The 13,523-nt window shown below is 55.2% G+C and overlaps 5 protein-coding genes across 5 annotated transcripts; 4 read left to right on the top strand and 1 right to left on the bottom strand.

The window, feature by feature from the left end:
* Nucleotides 1-2,617: 2,617 nt before the first annotated feature.
* On the top strand, nucleotides 2,618-3,588 carry COL26b_008518 (uncharacterized protein; the record flags this gene model as incomplete). The annotated part of the gene is made up of 3 exons (XM_053181276.1): nucleotides 2,618-2,878; nucleotides 2,982-3,050; nucleotides 3,169-3,588. The coding sequence occupies 3 exons, from the start codon at nucleotides 2,618-2,620 to the stop codon at nucleotides 3,586-3,588; spliced, it is 750 nt and encodes a 249-aa protein (XP_053034780.1).
* A 530-nt stretch (nucleotides 3,589-4,118) lies between these two features.
* Nucleotides 4,119-5,987, bottom strand: COL26b_008517 (uncharacterized protein; the record flags this gene model as incomplete). Its single annotated transcript, XM_053181275.1, has 1 exon — nucleotides 4,119-5,987. One exon carries the CDS (start codon nucleotides 5,985-5,987, stop codon nucleotides 4,119-4,121), a length of 1,869 nt encoding a protein of 622 aa, XP_053034779.1.
* Nucleotides 5,988-7,166: 1,179 nt separating this feature from the next.
* COL26b_008516 (uncharacterized protein) lies at nucleotides 7,167-8,133 on the top strand (the record flags this gene model as incomplete). The annotated part of the gene is made up of 2 exons (XM_053181274.1): nucleotides 7,167-7,437; nucleotides 7,487-8,133. The coding sequence occupies 2 exons, from the start codon at nucleotides 7,167-7,169 to the stop codon at nucleotides 8,131-8,133; spliced, it is 918 nt and encodes a 305-aa protein (XP_053034778.1).
* Nucleotides 8,134-8,655: 522 nt separating this feature from the next.
* Nucleotides 8,656-9,637, top strand: COL26b_008515 (uncharacterized protein; the record flags this gene model as incomplete). The annotated part of the gene is made up of 3 exons (XM_053181273.1): nucleotides 8,656-8,766; nucleotides 8,839-9,010; nucleotides 9,132-9,637. The coding sequence occupies 3 exons, from the start codon at nucleotides 8,656-8,658 to the stop codon at nucleotides 9,635-9,637; spliced, it is 789 nt and encodes a 262-aa protein (XP_053034777.1).
* A 2,301-nt stretch (nucleotides 9,638-11,938) lies between these two features.
* COL26b_008514 (uncharacterized protein) lies at nucleotides 11,939-13,210 on the top strand (the record flags this gene model as incomplete). Its single annotated transcript, XM_053181272.1, has 1 exon — nucleotides 11,939-13,210. One exon carries the CDS (start codon nucleotides 11,939-11,941, stop codon nucleotides 13,208-13,210), a length of 1,272 nt encoding a protein of 423 aa, XP_053034776.1.
* Between the last annotated feature and the right edge of the window lie 313 nt (nucleotides 13,211-13,523).

The following is a 13,523-nucleotide window of genomic DNA, read 5'->3' as shown; positions in this document are numbered from 1 at the left end:
CACAACAGACGACTGCCCCGCTGGCATCAGCTCAAAACGAACGCTAGGGCGCAGCGTGGGAACGTATTAGACCAGGCAGGCCGTCAAGGTTGGGTTCGGTGAGCGGCAGATCGACTAGGGCGGGGCCACTGAACGTTGGGCTTCGGCAGGGCAGTCCTGCGCCGCGGGAGATGTGCCGGAAATTGGACAGATTGGACAGGAATTTGCGGTTTTGACAGGTGTTTATCCGCTGGAGCTGAGCTTCGCTGGAAGCTGCTCGCCATTCCCGCCCCTCAACTGGAGCCTGTCATCAAGCTTTACGTCCTGAAACGACAGGGACATGAAAACGGCGACAGGGATCCTAGTTGGGATTGAGCGGCCCGTGAAATGGACGACAACTGCCTGAACGGGACGACATCGACCCATCCGCTTTACGCTCTCTGATATGGGGGAAACTGAGTGAAACCGGGATGCCCGTCATTCGAGACTCGTCTACGACTTATTGAGGGAGAGCCATGCTGCCGCAAGACCGATTGTTGTCTCCCTGGCTAGAACCGAGCCGATTCGGCGGGTCTTGCATGCGGTAACTTGGCCCGAGAGTCACAGTCCGCAGCTCCGTTCCGGTCAGTGTACCCGGCGAAAGGCCGCCCACGCGCGTCGCAACCCCCCCGTCTTTTTGCTCGCACTTACCGACTTCACATGTTGCCTCCGCCGAGAACAAATCCTTTCCGCTTGCAGCAGACACCACCGTCACGCCATTGATGCCGGAGATACGTTGAAAACCAGTCCATGACGAACGAAATCATCTCAATCGGTCGATGAGGTCTGGCAGTCCTACGGTTGTCGTCGATCGATGATGGAGTCGGGCGCAGTAATGGAGCACGCGAGGACGGGATGTGAGGGCGGCCCGAGCGGTGGACGCGTGACCGTCACATCAGTCTGGCTGGTGTTGGTGGGATGGGACACTCTTGTTGTTGTACAAGGGGGCATGCCAATAAATTGGCAGCTGGACAATGGCTTAACGTATTCACCACCACTCTCTGCCAGGGTCGACTGCAGCCTTTAGATATCGGGAGAACCGGAATGGAGGAGTGTTCCGCGATACGGGCCACCAGCGGCAAACATGGCCGTCTGTGTACCAAGATCATACCCTTACCGTGCCATTTGGGTCGAACACTACCTCAAAGGAATGGGGAAGTGCAACGTCGAAACACACACGGCTTGCACATCCTGGGTACCTTAGGGACAGGCTTCCAAGTGCCGGAGATCTTGACGATGCCTAGCTAAACGACGCAAATGCAAAGGCCGGCAATAGGCAAAGTCAAATAGCCCAGCCTTCGTCGACGGGAATTCTGTTTCTAGCGTGCATGCCACCACTGCCTCTTCTGCTGGCATGGGGCATAGGGTGGAAGCTTCGGCGACGGGAGAATCCACCTCGAACAAGTAGGGTCTTCGTCATCAATGGCCATCATCCTCGGCCGTCGGGCCAAACAAGCTAGGAGAAAGGGGGAAATGGACGCCAATGTACTCCGCACCCATTTTACTGCCACTCAGTACAGCCGGGACCCCCACTCTCTTCTGGGAGCACTAGGAAGACACTAGTTTGGATGCACCAGCAGAACGCACAAAGAGGGGCAAGACGGGATATCTTTGAGAATCAATGAGGGGTATTCGGGGCGCTGCAGACATTGAGCATCCCTCAAGCAACCACACCCCGTGGCCCCCGTTCCGACCCTGTATCATGACTTGCAGCTAGGCTAACCGTGGTCTAGTCAGGCTGTGTACAGCGTACATGACCTGCACCGTCAGGGGCTGGAGAGGGGCCGCTTTTGACCGGATTCGTCGCCGGGGCTCTTGTCATTGGCCGGCTTCAAGGAGCCTCTCTTTTACCCGCGAGAGCCAGTCCGCGCCGGAGTCACTTCTGTTCTCGCTGTACGACCTTGTGCAGCGCCGGAGACACTGGACCGACGGATTTCACAAGTCTTGGATTGCTTGCACCCGATTCTCAATTCAATGCTCATCCCCATCCCTTGCCCCGCAACGCCAGAACACCAGCGGGCACCCCGCAACCCAATGCACAAATGCATGTGAGGGAGGAAGAAGATTGAGCGATCCAGCAACAATTGAGCCTCCTGACTGGCTGCGGCCCTCAACATGATGCTCGTGAAACCTTGGACAACCTTGGGAAGCTCGGCACATGTTGATGTCAGACGGCTTACCCCTCCTCTTCCGTACAAGAACACCTGGAGTTGTCCCCGATGCTTCGCTTGTTCTGGTACACTCTCTTTTCTCTCTTCACAACCACAACCACCAACCACCCCGACCAATTAGTGCGAACTGACGGTCTGACCACTCGACACACCAGCCTTTCTACTTGTAATATACACCTTAGCTTTGGGGACACAAAAAGCTTTGTTTTGATCCCTAACATTTCTTTTTCACACATTTTCATCCAGTGTTTTGCATTCTTCGGACCAGACCCCCACGTTGGTGATGTCCCACCCTCAACATGTGACGACACGACTGACCCAACAATCAGGAACCACAGTCCGAGCGACCGCACCCTGTTCGTTCGACATCTAGTAGACGAGACGACTGACGACCGGCCTCGACTTCAACTTCAAAATCTTTCACAACCATGGCACCACTCACGCCCCATTGGACCCAGCCGTCCCACCCGGACATCCAGGATGTTATCAAGGCGAGCGAAACTGAGTTTCTCACCAAGAGCTTCTCCAAGGTGGCTCTGCCGCCCTTTGCAGTCTATGCAAAGATGTCTTTCCCGCCTTGCAACTTGGCAGATGAGCCAACATACGCGACCGTCCAGTGCGGCAAGGACAAACACCTCAACCTCAACAGCGACCTGCTGTACATCAACCACTCCTGCGAACCGTCTCTAGTCAGTCATCTTCCTGGGCCCTCCCGCCAGGTCCCCAGAACCGCGAGCACGGACAGGCAGGGTCATCCTGGGAATATGTGAGATTGACAGGTGCTATTTATAGATCTTCGACACGGGCAACTTTAACGTTCTGGCTGGCCCGAAAGGACTCCAGCCAGGCGACGAACTGACTGTGAGTTTGATTGACATCCGCCACATTCTATCCCGAGACCGAGAAAAACCCCTCGTCCCGCGAAACCAGAACCTCACTCATATACCTGGTCATCACTTCCGTACTAACCGGACCACAGTTCTTCTACCCCTCTACGGAGTGGCACATGGCCCAGCCCTTCGACTGCTTCTGCGGCACCCCGTCTTGCCGCGGCCGCATCGCCGGCGCACGCGACATGCCCCGCGCTCAGCTCGAAGGCCTCTGGCTCAACGGCCACATCCGCGAGCTCCTCGACGAGCGCGACTCTGGTCGCTCTGGAAATGACGACCCGACCGCCCAAGCGCTGAGAGACGCGCTCAAGGCTGCTGAGCGCGTCGTCGAGGCAGCCCGCTCCGCTCTGAGGACCTACACCGAGTCATCCTCCGCCGGTGGCAATAACGCCCCGCAGCAGGCGCAGGCGATCAAGAACGGCGCCAACGGATCCAAGGCCAATGGCAGCAGGAACGGGGCGAGTGCTCGAGAGCTGGGCGGCGAGTTGGGTGGTGACACGACTGCGTAGATGCGGGCCGGTAGCGGAAAGGTGGCCCGCAGAAAGCGTGGGGAGGCAACTCAACTTGTCTTGCGCACACTCGATCTGAAATGAACATTTCCCCCGTGTTTCTCTTTCCTTGCGCGAATTCAACATCTCGCTTCTCATATCTAAAACGATGTCAATTGAATTTAGGAACCGAAGACGAGATGGGCTGGGTTAGAAAATCGTAGAAAATGGGGACAAAACAGAGGATGATTTAAAACAATACAGTCATCAGCCCCCATTCGACACATTGCTGCAGAGGCATTGGTCCGTGATTTTTCTGGATTTCTTGACTCGATTCTACACGAGAAAATGACACTCTAAAACTCCAGTGATACGCCCGACCAGAAACCAACTGGGACAAAAAAAACAGCATCACACGCGATCCTGGCACCCCTGACGCCTGTACTACCGTACTACTACAATCGACGAAATCGACGACAGCGTAATCATCAACACTGTCTCATTTTCTCTCTTTTCATTCGCTCAGGTGACGCGACGGCCCTTTGGCAATCTTAGTCGCGATCAAGCCAGCGGTCTCCCAAACTCTGCCTCCGTCCCTTCTCGCTGCCAACGCCTCCGGCATACTGGCTCTCGCTATCCTCCCACTCCTTCCTCTCCACGATCCTCCGCGCCAGGAACGCCCTCGCAAACTTCCACGCCTCCGTGTCCGCCAAGTTCCACGCCTCGATGGCGCTACGCACGGCGAGGTCCTTGGGGTCCTTGGTCTTGCCCATGTCGCGCGCGCGCTTGAGCAAAGGCGGCTCCTTCTCGAGCTCCTCCTCGGAGGCGACGGGGCCATCGGCCGCGTCGTGCTTGGGCTGCGGACGGCGCTCGGGGCCGGGGACGGGGGTCTCGGAGGTGCCGTCGGTGGCGTTGTGGGGGATGGCGAAGCCAAAGTGCCAGTCGAGGTCCTTGGGCAGGTCCTTCTCGGCGGTCAGCCAGAGGGAGTGGGCCGTAGCGAACTCGCCGGCGACGGCTTCCTTGAAGCGCAGGATGCGGGGCTCGGAGCCGATACCGACGCCCATCAGCTCGGTCGTGATGGCGGTCAGCCAGGCGTCGCGGTCCGACTTGCGGCGGATCCAGGGGATCTCGATGTTGTCGTTGAGGTTCGTGAGGAGGACGGTGGTGTATGGGTGCGGGACGGTGCCGATCGTGTAGAGGGTTGTCGTGTTGCGGTAGCGCGGGGGCGTGGCGATGTGCATGGACTGGGCCGGCACGCAGGGCTTGCACTTGGGGTTGTTGGGCGGGCAGGAGCCGGGCATCGGGGACTCGGGGCACATGGAGAGGTCGTCGGCGAGATGCCAAGCATTGTCGATGAGGTGTGTCATGTGCTGCGGCAGGGGCTTGAGGACGGCGATGCCGTCGGAGAAGACGTTCTGCCAGGTCGTGTGCAGGTGGGCGTTGATGAGCTGTTTCAGGCCCCTGAGACCGGCGGCGCGGTCACCGGCGATGGCCTCGGCGACCTTGGGGTATTTGTCTTGAATGATGTCGACGTCGTAGTAGGCGATGGCTTTGGGGAAGTTGTCGATCTTGAAGGTGTCCTCGGACGCAGCAGCGACGAAGTCCTTGGTCTCCTTGAGCTTGGAGCTGGCCATGGTGGCTTTGATGGCGGCAGTGACGTCCTTCTCAGCGCCGGCGAAGAGGCCGTTGCCCAGGTTGTTCCAGCGGGTGAGCTGGGGGTACTCGCCGCGGCGGAGGTAGGCGATGAGGGGATCCTCGTGGGAGCCCATAGGAAGGGTGGTGTGATATGCGAGCAGGCCGCCGCGCATGTTGTCCCAGGCAAGCCAGCGCATCATGTCGGTCTTGAGATCGGCGTCCATCTCCTTATTGCGCTGGAGTTCGTCGTAGAGGGGGTTCTTCATGGCCTCGGCAGCGGAGAGGATGACGGGTTTGAAGCCACGGGCCCACCAGGCATGGCGCCAGGTGAGGAGGAGCTCGCTCTCGGCATCCTTCGCATCGGCAGGCTTCTTGATGGTGGTATCATAGTAGCAGTAGATTGGCGGGCGGGTCTTGAGGGGCGGAAGGAGAGAGCGCTCCTCGTCGAGGGTCAGGGAGGAGGAGAAGGGAACGGAGAGCCACTTCCAATCGGCCCACCAGGAGGACTCGCCATAGGTGTCGTTCTGCTGGCGCGGGGGTGCGTGGGATGGTGTGCGGAAGGGATTGAGGCGGCTGGTGGCGGAGAAGGGGTTCTTGATGGCGGCCGGGATGGAGAACTTGTGATCGGTGTACTTGCTCAGGCTCGGGCCGGAGGGGATGGTGCTCGGCAGGGTGAAGAGGAGGGAGAAGACGGCGAAGATGGAGATTGAGACGAGGAGGAATGAGATGCGTCGTGTGCCGAAGCGGGGGAGGGGACGGCCGAATATCATGTGTTGCTTCGGCATGATGGGCGAGGTCTCGCGGCCGACTCAGCGGCGGAAGCGGCGGCGGTGAGAAAGTGAGCTTGGCAGAGCGCCGGGACCCGGTGGGATGGTAGGTTCGATTGAGGCTATCGTCGGCCGGTCGACTCGGGTCGGAGAGGGCCAAGCTTAGTTGGGAAAAGAGGTGGACATTGACAGGGAGCTCTGATGAGGGCCAAGCCAATGAGACGGACAATTGGCTTCTGCGGATGGCAAAGAAATACGAAGGCTAATTGGCTGGTTTGGGAAAGAAGAGAAAACGCAAAAAAAGCTTAAACGAAAGAAAAGGGAGCCTCGAAGGGAGCTTGGAGGAGGAGGAGGAGGAGCGAAGGCACGCGATCGTGAGAAAATTGAGCTGACGACTTATCATCGATAAACGTCCTTTCATCCCTTTTTTTCGGGCTGGGGGTCCCGTCGCTGACGACGGCAAGGCACTGGAGTCTGGACACGGTAGGCGGCAAGGGGCACTCGGCACAGCATCTATCTGAACCAACCAACCAAGGAGCTGCTGGGCAAAAGTGTCATCCGTCATCCCGCGCCCCAAAGGTCTGGGCGCGTTTTCAGTGCCTGTAGGGATCTGTACCTACCTTAGTCGTGTGGTGTGGCTTTACAGCTTGCGTAGCTTCCCGATAAGGGCGGGTCAGTGGCTCGTGGCTCAGGCACATTGTGGCTGTTGGATCGTCTGGGGGAACTGGCGTGGGAGTGTTCGTTCCTTTTGGTCTCCATCTCACCTCCACATCACCAGAAGTGCTTGGGAACTCCTCGATATCACCGTCAGAGACGATGCAACTCAACATGACTGCGCCTCGCCCTGCCACTCTAATCTTCCGCTACAGACGAGAACTTCTCGTATTGTCTACATTGGCCCTAGCGGTTAAGTTCGTGTTGCTGTAGTTCAGCGGCACAGCATCCAATTTCAGTCCAGCACGGTTTTTAGCCATTGACCGGCCCTGGCAGGCCATCGTTGGATGCAACCCTCGCTTCTAAACCCATGCCAAATATCCTGTGTCTCTGGAATGGTGTCTTCTTTGGGTCTAGTCAAGGCAGACAGGAGATGAGCTTAAAACCCCCCGCGAGGGCCTAATCTGCACCATATGTATGAGGCCCGATCCGCCCCTCTCTTGATCCTCTTGATTGTTTTCCTTCTCTCAGGAATCGTCCACCATGCTGTCGCATCGCCAGCACTGGCTCGGCCAAGTGCTGCTGGGCCTGCTGTGTTTCTGCATAACTCCCACTCGCGGTGACTACTTCACTAACCCCGCGAGCTTCGAACTCGACCAGACGGGGGCCCAAATCACCACGCAGAACCTCAATACGACATACACGCTTGGCCAAAAGGTCCAACTGACTTGGGTTGTTCCGAATGTGCCGTACATATCTCTTGTTTTGGTGCACTGGGGAAAGGATGAGGGCGTTCCAGTGGCTTCATTCATAAGTAAGTTATTTTTACCTTTTTCGTTTTCCTTTCGGCTAACACACAGCAGCCAACAACCGCAACCAGGGTTACTACACTTGGTTTGTCGGAGAGAGCGACGGTCTCAGGGAAGGATCAATAAAGAATAACCCAAACTTTGCGCTGAGGATCGTCGATCCGACCGGGAACTACACCAAGACGGGCGGTCCTCCGGGCTTCATCGACAACGAACTTCAAAGCAGGGGTTTCGTCATCAAGAGCAAGGCAGAAACAGAGGCCAAGGCCTCTTCAGCCAACCTGTCCATAGGCGCTGTTGCTGGTATTGCCATTGGATCATTCGCAGTCGGCGCGCTTGTGGTACTTGCGGTGTGGTGGCTCTGGCTCCGGAAGGGACGCTCTCATTCCAGCCACGACGATGTCCGCCATCATATAGCACCTGCGATGCGTCACGACTCGGCCTACGCAAGCCCAAACTCCTCGGCAGACCACATGTTCCAGGCCCATAACCCCCACGGATCTTCTCATCTATCGCATCAAGTCAGCAACATAAGCCCCGTCAGCCCGGTGCGTCGGCATACGCCCCCGCCGTCATATCCATCTCCGATCGACGAGCATCGGTCACCCATGACGGAGCTCTCTGGAACGCGTGAACCCCAAGAAGTTTCGTCGGCCAGCGTCAACTACCCAACTGAACTGGCTGGATCCAATCGACGTTGAGACTAGGGAAGCAACATATCTTCTTGAGGGGTGGAACGGTGAGGCATAGTACTCTGCTGTGAGCAGATATGCTGCAAGTTGAATTGAACCTGTAATAGAGGTTTACTTCGTATAGTTATGATGTCCGCCGCCATCTTTCTAATCAATTAATATTAACAACTGAAACCACCCATCGTGAATCTTCGTCGTCTGGGTTTGTCCCACGTCGGCGTTAGATCTCACACATAGTAATGTCTGAATCCATATTTTCTTCAATGCATTAAGCAAAATTCTAAACGCTGGATTCATTTTCAGTGTCAAGTCCTGCCGGACGTGTAACTTAAAGGGCATTTTTGAAGTTGAGAGAATGCCCTAACACAGACCCGGCATATCTCTGCCAAATTTGCCGTCCCGTTGCCCCACAATTGTTAGACCATTAATAGCCTCTGTTGGAAGACACTGGAAATCCATGACTCTGCGCCAACCTCACTCGTCGCTAACTTGAACCTCGTCAACAACTTCCTCAAAACCCGCACCCCTGCAATGACAGACGCCCAGCCCGAAATGAAGATCGATCCCGCCAGAGCAAAGGCGCTCGTTTCGCAGCTGCAGGCCGTGCAGGAGCGCGTCACTGCCGTTGCAGCGGGCCGCAATGTGAGTTTCCCGCGGGGTGTCATATCCCCCACCAAACCATGAATGAAAAGTCGCTGACGAGACGATGACAAGGTCCGCTTAGTGGCCGTATCCAAGTTGAAGCCGGCAAACGACGTCCTCGCGCTTCACCACGCCACGCCGCCGCAGCTTCACTTTGGAGAGAACTACGCGCAGGAACTGGGGCAGAAGGCAGAGCTTTTGCCGAGGAGTATCCAGTGGCACTTCATCGGCGGCTTGCAGTCTAGTACGTTGACCAAATTCCCGTGAAGAGCACCTCGTTATCTCTCATAAGGAGGCGACTTCTTCCAAAGCAGACGTGAAAGGAAGAGTGAGAATAAATGAGAGGGACTGACACAGCGCAATAGCCCACGCCAAGAAGCTCGCCAAGATTACAAACCTCTTCTGCGTCTCGTCCGTCGACACGCTCAAGAAGGCCCAGCTCCTCAACACCTCCCGCGCAGAGCTCATTGCCTCCAGCCCGGACGCTGCGCCTCTCGGCATCCACGTCCAGGTCAACACCTCGGGCGAGGAGTCCAAGTCCGGCGCATCCCCCGGCGAGGAGACGGTCGCCCTCTGCCGCGCCGTCGAGAACGACTGCCCGTCGCTGAGGCTCTTGGGTCTGATGACTATCGGCGCCATCGCGCGGAGCAAGGCGACGACGCCCGAGAACGAGAACGAGGACTTTTTGTGTCTGAGGGAGCAGAGGGATCTGGTTACCAAGGAGCTGGGGCTCGACAGGGAGCTGGAGCTGAGTATGGGTATGAGTGAGGATTTTGAGGGAGCCGTTCGACTGGGGAGCGGGGAGGTCAGAGTTGGAAGCACGATTTTCGGAGAGAGGGGGCCGAAGAGTGAGGCCAAGGTTCTGGTTTAGGGGAATGGGCCTGTATTTGGTAGGTGATTTACGGCTTGGTTTAGCATACAATGCGACATTTAGACTTACGTTTTGTTGCTCCCTTCTCTTTATTTACTGACTCTACCCCCATAAACGTGTTTCTGATACATATCCAATAACATGGCAGTCTTACAGGCCTCTTCTATACATCCCCAGCATTCTACCGCGCAGAGGCTGTAAGGCTCGGGGATGCTTCGTAGGATCACGATCTCGGTAGCCGAAGGACATGGCGGGTGTTCTCGAAAGACTGCCCAAATATTTGCGTTGATTCAGCTGCAATAGTACACAACATATGCGACTAGAAAACAACGTCCTTGGCTGAGTAAGACTGGTCACAACATGCGAAAACTTTTGCAGACAACGTCTCTCGAGGTGTTACATTTGTAGAACAGTAAGCGCTGACCCGGGGCACATACTTCGGCCTTTCCACTTCAAGTCAAGTTATTCTCCCGGCATTCATTTTGAAAGCTTGTGCCCTTCAGTCTTGCGATTTTATTTCAACGGTCATGGTTTGGTCGCCTCATTTCATGTAAACATCCACAAAAAAAAAAGAATTTGCCGCGAAGTCATGGCGAGTTCAACGCAGGTCTATACCACAGCGACAACGACACATTGGTCGGTTACGAAAGGACAAAAACTGTCGAGGGTCTATGAGTTGGCGCCCCAAACGACACCCTTTTCTGCCACAGACAGCGTCTGTTCTATCATTCCCAAGGGAATTCGGTGCGAAGGAAAAGCAAACGAAGTAACGCCACGGACGATTTGCTGGGGCCTTCAGTTCGTGGAGGAAACAACAACGTCGTTCCCGGCACAATGTTTCCCGAAAACCTACACCAATATCTTCAAACCTTTCGACGACTTCGGTGAGAAAGACCAGGCTATGGAAATGATACAAAGAAGTGGCTGACAAGTCTTTGATCTCAGATGACGTGACCAGTTTAGCCTACCCAGGTACAGCTTGCATCAGCGACTGGACGGCGGCGTGCACCAAGACCTTGGACCTCACAAGCTCACAACGATACGTCCAAGTATGGTGCTGCCCGCCCGGTTGGAACTGCTACGACCCACCTACAGGAAAAGCCGACACCCGTGATTGCTACAGCATTGTCAGTACGCCGACCGACATCTGGTTCTATCCCATCGTGACGACGGGACGGAGCGATAGTACTATTACGACGTCTTGGACGAAGGTGCCTTTAACAGATCTCCCAAATCAAGGCCCTATTGAAGTCCATCACCCCGTCTTTCCGCTCGAGGTGCGCGTTCCGACTCAAGACAACAAAACAGAAGCCTCTGGGCTATCAACAGGAGCGATCGCCGGGACAGCGGTTGGCGTCATAATTGTAGTGCTCGCTCTCGTCGGTGGCGGGCTGTTCGTATGCCTGCGCAAAAGGAAGCAAAAAAGAGAAGCAAGAATCTCGCAGATTGCAGCTGGAGAGAGAAACATTCACCAACATGGCTACGATAACAAGCAGGAACTCTCAGGGGATCACACCCATGAGACCATAGAGCTGAGCAAGACATCACCGCCCCCAGTCGAATTATCATCACAAACTCGTGCTGCAGAAGTAGAGGGAACAGTTCGCCCTGTTGAGCTAGCGTGATGAGTCTCAGATAATGTCTGCTGTTTCTTTCTGTATATGTAGCAACTGTCTGTAAGTCTGTGCATTAGACTTATACTTCACCACGCACACGATGAAGTAGTAATAATGGATTAATAGCAATAGATCATTCACGCCAATTCATAGAAGACGAATACAACAAGTATTCAATTCTGTGAGGCGCCTATCGAAGCCATTATGGATGGCCAGTGGTTTCTCTTATCCCAATGCCTCGGCAAGGGGTCCATTTGACCGTCGGCGAAAACAGACATTATACCGAGCCCATTACTCGGTGCCCTTCAGCCCCCAGACATGCATTTGTTAGCTACGGTGGTAAATGAATCTCTGCTTCTTCTGATAGATACGGATAGAGTTTCTGACCATTGGTCATACTCCAGAAATTCCACTGTGATTCTGTCGCTCGCACCACGGATGAGCTGGCCGAGACCCCACAATCCGGCCGGCTCGGTGACGGGACGCATGCGCCGAGTATCATCGGCTTCGAGATGGAATGCGTAGGATGCCTAATGAGAATTTGACTAAGTCAGAGAGCTTTGACGACTATCTTAAAACCGTATAAATCATACAGACTCTTCATAAATGTCAACCCTGATCTACTGAATGTATCGGGAGCTATTCAGATTCGTCACTGTCAGCTCCTCGTTACCTTCTTTTCAAGATGTCACAGATCAACGGAGCCGCGGAGGCCCTTCAATTTCCAGCTATAGACAACCCAGCGGCAAAAGATGTCTCGTATTACACTCCGCTCCAAGATCCATTCTCCGGCACCGCAATCAGCACAACCACCGGCGCCCTTATTCCTAAACTCTTCACGCCGCTGACCGTCCGTGGCGTCACCTTTCAAAACCGACTCTTCTTGGCGCCCCTCTGCCAGTATTCAGCACAGGAAGGATACGCAACTGACTGGCATCTGACACATCTTGGTGGCATCATCCAGCGCGGACCTGGTCTCGCCCTGATGGAGTCTACTGCAGTTCAGCGGGAAGGACGCATTACACCTCAAGACATCGGTTTGTGGGAAGACGGACAAATCGAGCCGCTGAAACGCATCATCGAGTTTGCTCACAGTCAAGGCCAGAAGATCGGCATCCAGCTCAGCCACGCCGGTCGCAAGTCCAGCACCGTGGCGCCCTTTCTGCACATGAACGCTACTGCAAGCGCGGAGGTTGGTGGATGGCCTGACGAGGTGTATGCGCCTTCGGCGCTGCGCTTCAACGATGCCTATCCGCAGCCGAGAGCAATGACGGTTGAGCAAATCCAGGAGTTCAAGAAGGCTTTCGTGGACGCGGCAAAGAGGGCCGTCAGGGCTGGCTTCGACGTGGTCGAGATCCACGCCGCTCACGGCTACCTCATTCATCAATTTTTGAGTCCCATCAGCAATCAGCGCACAGATGAATACGGCGGAAGCTGGGAGAACAGAGTGAGGCTAGTCCTTGAGATCACAGATCTTGTACGAGCCTCCATTCCAGAGGATATGCCCCTTTTCGTTCGAATCAGCGCAACGGATTGGTTTGATAACATGAAGGAAGAATTTCCCGAGAGCTGGACTGTTGCAGACTCTTGCAAATTAGCAACGATTCTGGCCGGGAAAGGTGTCGACTTTCTCGACGTCAGTTCCGGTGGTATCCATCCTCTGCAATCTACGAGCATCAAGTCTGGACCTGGCTACCAGGCACCTTTTGCCAAGGAGATCAAGAGGGCAGTCGGAGATAGGTTGGTTGTTTCTGCGGTCGGCGGAATCAGCACGGGTGCCATGGCAGAGGGGTTTCTCCAGTCTGGTTTGGACGTCATCATGTGCGGACGTTGGTTCCAGAAGAACCCAGGTTTGGTGTATTCGTATGCTGACGAACTTGGAGTCAATGTCAAGATGGCAAACCAGATTGGCTGGGGCTTTGGTGGGCGCGGAAAGGGCTCCCAAAAACAGACATAGATAGAGCGGTACTTCCAAGGTTCCTATGAGAACACCTCTTCAAACCCTAACCTCATATCTCCGTTTTCGAAAGGGCCTCGCTCTTGCTTGTGAATATCGCTCGTGTCTCTCGAAGAATGAGGACACATGGATAATCGAGTGCGTAAAGTGCACTATCCCAGAGTTCGTAACTATGTAGCTGTCGTTCAAATACACATTAGGTTTATCCCATAGTGCTGAAAACTATGCCTCTAGCGTACATTCTTCTAGGATTGTCTATCCGGGTAGATGGATAAAGCTACCTGGAGGTTCCTCCGAATATCTACCTAGTACA

Source organism: Colletotrichum chrysophilum (assembly GCF_026319265.1).
Source record: "Colletotrichum chrysophilum strain AFK26 chromosome Unknown scaffold_75, whole genome shotgun sequence".
Classification (NCBI taxonomy): domain Eukaryota; kingdom Fungi; phylum Ascomycota; class Sordariomycetes; order Glomerellales; family Glomerellaceae; genus Colletotrichum; species Colletotrichum chrysophilum.
The sequence above is the reverse complement of the archived record's forward strand: the minus strand, read 5'-3'. Positions and strand labels throughout refer to the sequence as shown.